At 36.6% G+C, this 10,408-nt stretch overlaps 1 protein-coding gene across 3 annotated transcripts; it reads left to right on the forward strand.

Moving 5' to 3' along the window:
* Positions 1-1,282: 1,282 nt before the first annotated feature.
* On the forward strand, positions 1,283-5,628 carry LOC107817900 (glucan endo-1,3-beta-glucosidase 2-like). 3 transcript variants are annotated; one of them, XM_016643793.2, is made up of 4 exons: positions 1,283-1,687; positions 3,623-4,876; positions 4,984-5,011; positions 5,190-5,628. In XM_016643793.2, the coding sequence occupies exons 1-4, from the start codon at positions 1,621-1,623 to the stop codon at positions 5,341-5,343; spliced, it is 1,503 nt and encodes a 500-aa protein (XP_016499279.1). In that variant the 5' UTR covers positions 1,283-1,620; the 3' UTR covers positions 5,344-5,628. The 3 variants fall into 3 exon arrangements, with proteins under 3 accessions (XP_016499279.1, XP_075080821.1, XP_075080820.1); XM_075224720.1 differs by lacking the exon at positions 1,283-1,687 and adding an exon at positions 2,295-3,219; XM_075224719.1 differs by lacking the exon at positions 1,283-1,687 and adding an exon at positions 3,228-3,514.
* The last annotated feature ends 4,780 nt before the right edge of the window (positions 5,629-10,408 follow it).

Consider the following 10,408-nt stretch of genomic DNA (forward strand, 5'->3'; position numbering starts at 1 on the left):
ACATAAGAGATCTTTTTTTACACGTAAGAGGTCTAAAAAACACATTTTCTTAAATTCAACATTGTAAAAGGCCATGAAGGCCTAAAACCCCCTTCTTTCTCTGTGAATTTATTTCTTTATATTTTGAAATCTCTTGGTAAAAATTTTGACTTAGGCATTAATCGTAAAATCATTCACTAATATTTGTATTAGGGTAGATCTACATAAAATCTCCAAATCCTACATGAAATTTGGGATACTTAGTGCACCGGAATATGTGTCTGTTTTTGGCTACAGTCTCTGATATACTTGAGCATTTACATGTCAAAATATGGCATTGATAAAGACAAACATAACATGATAAATTTACAAGCCTGTAACGGCTACCTAGAAAGTGCTTTTGTTTGTTTCCATGCAGAAAAACTCCGGAACTATTAATACAAGAATTCGTTTTTTTCCCTTTATCTCTTCAATTTATTTGCATTGTGAAATGGAAAATTAGGGCCCGTTTGGACATAAAATTTGATGGAAGATTTTTTAAATTTTTTTTCATTTTTTTTTCTCGAAATCAACGTTTGTTCATAAAATTTTTAATTTTCACTTGAAGATGTATTTTGAAAATTTTTAAAATTGCAAAAAGTTATTTTTCAAAAGTTTACTCAAATCACTTACAAAACTTAAAAAACAATCTAAACTGAAATTTATGTCCAAATACAATTCTAAATTTCAAATACCATTTTTACTTAAAAAAAATTTTCACCATTTTTTCGAATTTTACAATTCTTATGTCCAAACGCCTACTTACTCTTCATGTCAAATTATGGTCTATTCACATTTAGTATGATAACACACGAGAAAAAAATAATCAACATTTAACATATATCCAAATCATATTAATTTACAACGATTAAGTGATCAAATAAAATGAGAACGTATATTAATTTACGTAATTAAGCTATATATATAACTTATGTACAAATATATATAATATAGGAGTATTTATTGATTTATTGTAAATATAAGTGTAAATCAATATTCTTTCCTAACAAAAATATAATATATATCTCTTATGAAAAAAAGGAAAAAATTATGTAGTGTTATTTTTTTCTTTAATTTTCGTTTATCATAGTCCGTTAGGTCACACTGAGTGTCACTTCATATTTTCCGGGAGCAAGAAATTCTCTATGTTAACAGCTACTTATAAACTTTTCTTTTCAATATTCTGAGATGATAAATGTTCAAGCTGATGAATCTATCTAACTATAAATAAGATTTAAAGCAGAGCTTAAACAAATAATAATGAAATAGTAATATGAAGTGAAGATATTAGATATGCTGGATTCTTGACCGTAGGATCTATATTCTGACAAGACATCCACGTGATTGATGCAAAAACCAGAGTCTTCTTCTTCTCTCCATCTTTCTACTAAATTATAAATTAAATACCTTTTCACTCACTCTTACCCCACTCTTCTTTGTTTCTCTCCTGAGATTCTGTTTTCCATTTCAATATTCTCTTCATTCCATACCTTTTCCACTATATCACTTTATTTCTTGCCTTCCCTTTGCTCAAAGCTAGCATCTTCTCTCTAGTTTCTTCATTTTTCTTACTCTTTTTCATTTTTCTTGAAGTGGGGTTTAATGGAAAATAACAGGGCTTTGCTTTTCTTGCTGTTTTTAGCTGTTTCTGCAGTTTTTGCTGATGAAGGTGAGCTATTATTATAGTTCAAACACTTTCTTGTTTTGGCTAGTGCTGTTCTACGTGTTATTTTGCTTGATTATGGTTTGATTACTAGTGATAAGTTGGTAATGTCTTTGTTTTAATATGGTTTTCCATTTTAATATGGGATTTTTTACCTGCTATTTTGGTGGTTTCTGTAGTATTTTCTGATGAAAATGAGCTATTATTATAGTTCAAGTTCCCTTTTTTAATAATAAATGAGGGTTGCATTTGTTAATCCCTTGAGTTTTGTAAGTTCTTGATTTGGCTAGTGCTATTCAAAGTGTTATTTTGGTTGATTATGGTTTGTTTTACTAGTGATGTAAGTTGTTTAAGTTGGTAATGTTTTTATTTTAATATAGTCTGTGGGATATGAAGTTGACTTATAATGGTAAAAAATTTGCGCTTTATTCTCCATGTGTGAAATTTAACCCTTTTTAATCTTCAAGATTTTGTTAATTCCTTTCATTAAATGAAGGCTTAGGCAGTCTTAGTTTTTTATGTTTTCTGGTTTGGTCATGCAATGGGATTTTTTTAATGTTAAATATGTAAGAGATGGAGTATGAATTAGGTTTTTTGTGAAGAAATGGTAAGAAGGAGAAGTTGAAAAGAGTAAAGTTTCCAACTTTCCTGTTCCTTTGTCTTTTCTGCCTGTAGTTTAGTTTGGCCATTAATGTGAATGACTTTACAATACTTCAGTGTTGAATGTACTCTAGTAAAATGTCTTTTCTGCCTAAACCAAAAATTCACGTACAAACTGCAGAGCCTAATGTACAACCTTTTACTATAGTGTTGCATCGTCGTGACTTAGTGGCCAATGAAGTGAGCGAAATCTATGATACACCCAGGTGGGCAGAGTTATCATGTATTTTTGCTAGTGAAAGATATCAATTAACAGGTGTTTGGTGGAATAGTGGAGCAAAAGACAGAAAAAAAATTAACTAGGGTGTCCTAGTAAGCTCAATAATAGCCCCAAGTTGATATTTTTTGCATTTTCTCAAGAAATAGAAGAGAATATAGGTATTAAGCAACCAGACAAATAGAAGAAACCATGTTTTTTGAGATTTATAATCATGCATGAGACAAAGAACAAAAGAAGAGAACAAACATCTCAGATGGAAAAAGAATCAGGAAGAATCTGATGTACAACTAATTTCATGTGCTTTTTAATACTAGGCCACGTTGGTATGCTCCCAAATTATCAGCAAACTGCTCAAATACTTGGTCCCAGCTTTCTTGTCTAATTCTTTTTTTTCTCTTGGTTATTTTGGAATCTGATGTGGACATCTGTCCTTATGGCCCTCAATAATTGATGCATATATTTTGTTCAAAATCGGAATAATAACTAGAGGGAATAGAAACTTAGTTGTGAGTACTTGAGTATCTTAGTGGTGGGTATTAACAAGAAGACTTCTAGATCATGCTTTGATGTTGTGCTTGTAATACTTTTAATTAAGTTTTCCAAAGACATTATGGACTAGGAAATAGAGGAGTGTAAATTGTGATATGGAACATTAGAGGTGAATAAATGTGAAATTTATTGATGCTAGAACACGGTTGGAGTTGTCAGCCACTGATGCAAGTAGTAGGCTGCCTATATCACACCCCTTCGGGTGCTGCCCTTCTCCGGACCTTGCGTGAATGCGGGATGCTTTGTGCACCGGACTGTCGTTTTTTATTGATGCTAGAACAGAAAGCTCTTTTTCACCAGAAAAATACAATTGTGATGTAGTGAAATTTCAAGCAAGTTCAAGAATACTGGATGTTTCAAACATATGTTGTGAATCTTAACATATTCAAAGCCATATGATTAGTGTATTCCTCATGATTGGCATGATTAAATTGATTGTTAATTAGATGTAGATATGAACCTTTATTTGATCCTTGGATGATATAGTTCAATTTTTTTCATCTTCCGTGCAGATGTCTTTATTGGTGTGAACATTGGAACAGAACTTTCGGACATGCCTCATCCGACTCAAGTAGTTGCACTTCTTAAAGCTCAGCAAATTCGACATGTCCGACTCTTCAATGCAGATCGCGGCATGCTCCTTGCACTTGCAAATTCAGGCATAAAAGTTGCTGTTTCCGTGCCCAACGAACAGCTCCTTGCTGTTGGTCAATCAAATGCTACTGCCGCTAATTGGGTTGCTCAAAATGTTGTTTCGCATTATCCAGCTACCAACATCACAACTATTTGTGTTGGTTCCGAGGTTCTATCCGCCCTGCCAAATGCTGCATCTATCCTCAACAATGCCCTTAAGTTCATCCATTCAGCGCTCGTGGCATCTAACCTGGATAGGCAAATAAAAGTTTCAACGCCTCTAGCTTCTTCCATCATCCTCGACTCGTTTCCTCCATCTCAGGCCTTCTTCAATCACACTCTGAAACCAGTATTAGTACCAATGCTGAAATTCCTGCAATCCACTGGTTCTTATTTCATGCTAAATGTGTATCCTTATTACGACTACATGCTATCCAACGGTGTTATTCCACTAGATTATGCTCTCTTCAGGCCCCTAGCTGCAAATAAAGAAGCAGTGGACTCCAACACACTTTTGCATTATACTAACGTCTTTGATGCAATGGTTGATGCTGCTTACTTTGCTATGCTTGATCTCAATTTCACTAATATTCCAGTTATGGTGACTGAATCGGGCTGGCCATCACAGGGCGACTCCGATGAACCTGATGCTACTTTAGACAATGCCAACACGTACAACAGCAATCTGATAAAGCATGTCCTAAACAAAACCGGAACTCCTAAGCATCCCGGTATTGCTGTTAGTACGTACATCTACGAGCTATACAATGAGGACAATAAGCCAGGGCATTTGTCAGAGAAGAATTGGGGATTATTTAATGCCAACGGCACACCAGTTTATATTCTACGCTTGACTGAATCAGGGTCTATGTTTGCAAATGATACTTCGAATCAGACTTATTGTGCTGCCAAAGACGGGGCAGATTCTAAAATGCTACAAGCTGCTTTGGATTGGGCTTGCGGACCTGGTAAGGTGGATTGTTCAGCGTTGTTGCAGGGGGAACCGTGTTATGAACCAGATAATGTCGCTGCACACGCTACCTATGCTTTTGATGCCTACTATCACATGATGGGTAGGGCTCCTGGGACTTGTGACTTCAACGGGGTAGCTACTATCACCACAACAAATCCAAGTAAGCATTTCGTCCGTCTAGCCAAAAGTACACTTTCCTGCAGTATTTGATATTTAGAATTTAAAAGAATGAAGACACTAATTATTCTTATGTTGTGTATATTGCAGGTCATGGTTCTTGTGTATTTTCTGGAAGGTACTTATTATTTATGAACCGATGCTTTTTTGTGCCATATAGTTAATTAAAAAATTACCTGTTTTAGCATCAAATTGGCTACTACATAGTAACTAAGTAATACTGTCAGCGGTTTACTTTCACTGAATCTCTCTTCACTTGAGTTCACAACTAAACTATTTGTTGAATGTTGGTGCAGTCTTGGCAGAAACGGCACTTTTCTAAATGGCACGGCTCCAGCTATGGATTCTACGACTTCATCAGCTTCTCCTGCTCGGTATTTAAACAACAATGCCTATTCAACAATGCTGACAATTCTGGGAATTCTTGTATGGAGCATGAATCTATTGTAGCATGATAACACTTGCGATATTGCCATTGCAGAAGGTGAAACATGCACATTTTCTTTTCAAGAAACGCGACTAAGTTATCGTCGATCCCATTACCTTTTTGGAACAGGAAGTAGGTTTACTGATCTTCAGACACTGCATAATTTTGTACAAAGCCACGAGGAGGGCCTGTATGTAGTTTCTTTGGTAGTGTAGGGGTGAAACATTGAACCACTTTACAATTCTTTACATTTGTTCTATTGGTTTCCTTATGATCATTGGAATTCCAATTTCTTTCTCTTGCCTAAAGGCCTTTCTAGTTCTTGTGATTTACTTCCTATTATTGCACTGTGCTTTTTCTTCCTACAGACTTTGTTATTCTCTTCCTTGCCATTATGGAAAATTACAAGCAATTACTGCAAGCATTTTTGTGATAATATCTCTAAATTTACCAATCTCAAATTTGTTCCTAAGAATAAGTAACATAAATGAGCATATACTAAAAAAGGAGTTCGGTGCACTAAGCTCCCGTTATGTGCGGAGTTCGTGGAAAGGTCTCCACAAGGATTTATTGTACGCAGTCTTACCTTACATTTCTGTAAGAGGTTGTTTTCACGGCTCGAACCCGTGACCTTCTTGTCACATGACAACCACTTTACCAGTTACGTCAAGGTTTCTCTTCATAAATGAGCATATAGTGTACATATTACCCTCTTTTCTACGCGGGATAGGAGTAAAGTCTTGATGAAATTACAGAGAAGTTTCTTAGAAGAATGATTAGACTATCAAAGTAGTAATTAATAGCTCTGCAACTGCTAAACAAAAGAGGGTAACTAAGTTTGTTTTGCAGGAGGTGAAATTAAGGGCCCGTTTGGACATAAAATTTGATGGAAGATTTTTTCAAAAAAAAAAATCACTTTTTTTTTAAAATCAGCGTTTGTTCATAAAATTTTCAATTTTCACTTGAAGATATATTTTGGAAATTTTCGAAAATTTTAAAAACTTCAAAAAACTGTTTTTCAAAATTTTCACTCAAATCACTCACAAAATTTCAAAAACAACCTAAACTAAAATTTATATCCAAACACAACTCTAAATTTTAAATACCATTTTCGCTTGAAAATATTTTTCACCATTTTTTCGAATTTTACAATTCTTATGTACAAACGCCTACTAACTCCACGCGTTTGTTGACTATAATGGAAAATAACTTCTGAGAAACTTACTATGAAAAGGAGTCTCAATTCTCACAGGAACTTCAGAAACTGGCTAGAAAATGGACGTGTTCACTAGGAGTCCAAAATGTTTTTTTTTGACTCAAAAGACACAACTAGGTAAAAAGAAATGTGTATCATTTTATATATAGCGCGGTTATTCACCGCGCTATGAACTCAAAAAGGGCGGGAGGTATAGCGCACATATAGGACGCGTTATAGTATAACACATCCTATATATGCACTATACCTATTTAAAAAAGCAGACCTCCATCTTCCCCGACTAGAAAACCAGAACCCCCGCCCAGCCGCCACCATTCCAGCCCCCCCCTAATTTTTAAAGCAAAAAAAACTCATTGGAACCCACCCGTCCCACAAAAAAATGCATCTTCTCCGTATTGTAGCAAGCTAACACCGGATCTAAGTGGTTATCGCGTAGTGGATTGCTCGTTTCGGCCCTAAATCATCAAATCTTCACCTTTCAAAAAAATTTAAATCGAGTTATTCCGCCTTACTTTTTGGTAAAACTCATGTATAAAAAAGGCGTATTAGTTGTTTTTTACTGTGGTCTATATTTTTTCGTGATTATTTTGTGATTTAATTAATTTGTTATTTTTTATCCGGATTAGATTATTTATGTGCTTAAAAATTAGTAAAATAGATAAATTATTATTTTATAAATAATTAATGCTATTTGGATTTGATTGTTGTACGTATATTAATATGTGACTTTATTATTGCTTAGTGCCTTTTTGTGTTATGTTGTACCCGTAATTGTAATGTAGTGCCTTTTAGCATAGTAAAACTAATAATAAATTTTAGCTAATGGTAGTTGACTTTGTTCATGGCCATTTTGAGTAGTGTTACTTTAGTGAAAAAATGTTGGAAATAAAATATTAATATAGAAAATTTATCAACCTAATTATCTGTTATATGAATAATTACTAAATTATCTTTGTAGCTATTGAAATTAATTATTTAATTATCTGTTAACCCAAAAAATATCTGGAAAAAAAAAATGATAGTTAAAACACAAACTTTCTCGAATTTTAGTCAACAAATGTAAGAAAATAACATAAAAACAACAATATTTGTCAAACTAAGTATTTTTATATGAATACTTATTAATTATATCATGTATAGTTATAAAAATTAATTATTTAATTCTATTGTCCCCAAAAATAGCTGAGTAAGAAACAAACATATAAAATAATAAACTAACATATAAAATAACAAACAAACATGTAAAATAATAAACTAACATATAAAATAATAAACAAACATATACAATAATAAACTAACATATAAAATAATAAATTAACATATAAAATAATAATATAGAAAATGTATCAACCTAAGTAATAATATATTAAAAATATCGATTAAATATTAATATAAAAGATATTGCAATATGTTTTAAGATGTTAAGCAATCAAAAAGAAAAATACTTTAATTAATAATGTTTAATTTACGGACATCGTCATGGAGGTTCCCCCTGTGCATCCCGGACCTGCATCTCGAGAGCTACTGTTGCTACATGGCAACCATAGATCTTCATACAACTGGGATGGGCAGTGTCTCGCCCAGACATTCCGCCCCACACGTATAGACGATATGTGGGAGTTCATTAGGGGTCACCCACTCCATCCCCGTGTAGTTAGACGCCTTCAGGATACGAGTTTCTAAAGGATCATAGAGATCGGCCGGTTGCAGTTCAACTGGGTGTTGATCACGGCTAAGATAGAGCGATGGCAACCGGAGACACACACGTTTCACCTACTCATCGGCGAGGCTACCATCACGCTTGAGGACGTGGAGGTTATTTTTCGGGGTGCATATCGATGGATTACCTGTAGCTTACCCGCTTGCTCTTAGAGACTATATGGGAGTGCATTACCTGCATATGTTGCAGTAGCTCACCGATTTCGAGCCATCGGAGCTGACTGCATTGAGTCGGGCCAGTCGATTGCAGCTGATGCCCATCCGGCAGCATCTGGTGGCGTTGGATGCAGAGATTACGGATGATTCACCGCCGGAGGATATCGACCGGTACACGAGATTGTTGTTTCTGCTGATGTTTGGTGGTGTACTGTTCCCGAACACTTCGGGAAACCTAGTCAGCTTGAGATTTCTACATCATCTGGAGTGGCTAGATGATTTACCTGGTTACAGCTGAGATGGAGCTGTTCTAGGTTACCTGTATAGGCAGATGTGTCGGGCGTGCATGGGCACCTAGAGAGACGTTGCCGGATTTTTACCGTTGCTGCATGTGAGAATATAGTTAATTATTTTCATGATTATAACATACATAGTAAAAAACTACCTTAAATTTTACGTCCACAATCTATATTAGGTTTGGGTCTAGGAGCGGTTCCTGCAGTTCCAGCCACCTCTACCACTGATCGCTCCGGATGCACCACCTCCACCGTTTCTCTCTTTATCTTGGAGGTGGGTTGATAGGCGAGGCTACGGACACGAGGTCGAGGGTCGACATCATCTCCCCTATTATAGGGATTTGTTGGATTTTCTTGAAGGCACGCAGGTACATATATACTTTATGTTTACTTGGCCTGGCTTTATTTGTGTTGTGTTCACTCACGATTCTTGTGTTTAATAAATACTTCGTATGGAGGCCATACAACAACACGCTCATAGCTGGTTTGCCCGATTATTGCTCTCGCGGCCGAGCTATGTGAAGCTCTTCCGTCCCATTGATATGTCTCGATATAGTCGAGCATCATGCCACCGAGCGAGTCCTTCGCCAGTTTGGTTGACCGTAACTTGTACCTATTCCGCCCACTTGGGTTAGGATACATTACCAGCGGGATGATCATTGCAGGGTTGACGAGACATATTTGGCTTGGTTAGAGGGCCAGATTGAGATTTGAGACCATAGGTATGACCTAATTTTGCCACACCCTCCACCTGAGCGTACCGATGCCGAGCATAAGTATATGGGTTGGCATCGCAGCGTTACCCAACTTCTCATCGGGAATCCCCTTCATCGCATTGGTGGTCGGTACATTCCATACACCGGGAGGCATGAGGCACTGGTATGTTATTTGTTATACTTACTTATAATGTTACATTATCCTTCCGTAATTAATATTTTACATGTTATGCACGCTATTGGCTTACATCAGTTCTACCAGTTGGGACTGCAGATGTTGCAGCATATCGACGAGGGAGCGACATCTTTGCACGGGTTTGGCCGTCGGGTTACTTATCCTACTTCTAATACATTGAGACGTGCCCGAGATGATGAGCGCTTAGGATACGAGGCTACTTATGTACCACCAGAGGAGTACCATCATGGGCTACCAGTGGAACCTGAAAGTGGTAGACGTGGCAGACATGGCCAGAGAGGAAGGGGTGTCTCACGAGATCGTGGTGGTCGGCGAGGACGGGGTCCCCAACAAGGGGGCGTTGAGGCACCTGTGGAGAATATTAGAGATAATCAGCCAGGTGAGCGCCCTGAGCTACACGATGCTCATCATGATCTGCCATCATTCAGCCTTCAGTTGTCGTTAGGGACTTTGCAGGTGACCCCGCCAGCTCCATTATTGATCGCGGGATTCGCCATTATGCGACATGAATGGGATCAGTATTTTCCTGATCCCCTAGAGCCATCGACGGTTGTTGATGATCGTCCAACACGAGAGGTGCATAATGGGTGACGATTGAGTTATGGCTCATCACCGAGGGATGCTGAGGATCTTTCACATACTTCATTTACTCGAGTGCACCTCGATGTTCCGACAAAGCCTTGCGGCGCTACTCAGGCACAAGTTTGTTTGTATTACTATTATTTCTATTTGTTTTTATCTCATTGATTAGTCAGTAATATCTAAAATATTTTTATTTTTTCAAAGACA

This window comes from Nicotiana tabacum, chromosome 11, assembly GCF_000715075.1.
Source record: "Nicotiana tabacum cultivar K326 chromosome 11, ASM71507v2, whole genome shotgun sequence".
Classification (NCBI taxonomy): Eukaryota; Viridiplantae; Streptophyta; class Magnoliopsida; order Solanales; family Solanaceae; genus Nicotiana; species Nicotiana tabacum.

What these genes read in the sequence shown, in the direction of transcription:
- LOC107817900 (XM_016643793.2), top strand. Translation starts at nt 1,621, where the DNA reads ATGGAAAATAACAGGGCTTTGCTTTTCTTGCTGTTTTTAGCTGTTTCT. An exon ending in TGCAGTTTTTGCTGATGAAG is followed by an intron (nt 1,688 to 3,622) that starts GTGAGCTATTAT and finishes TCTTCCGTGCAG; the next exon opens with ATGTCTTTATTGGTGTGAAC. An exon ending in TCTTGTGTATTTTCTGGAAG is followed by an intron (nt 5,012 to 5,189) that starts GTACTTATTATT and finishes ATGTTGGTGCAG; the next exon opens with TCTTGGCAGAAACGGCACTT.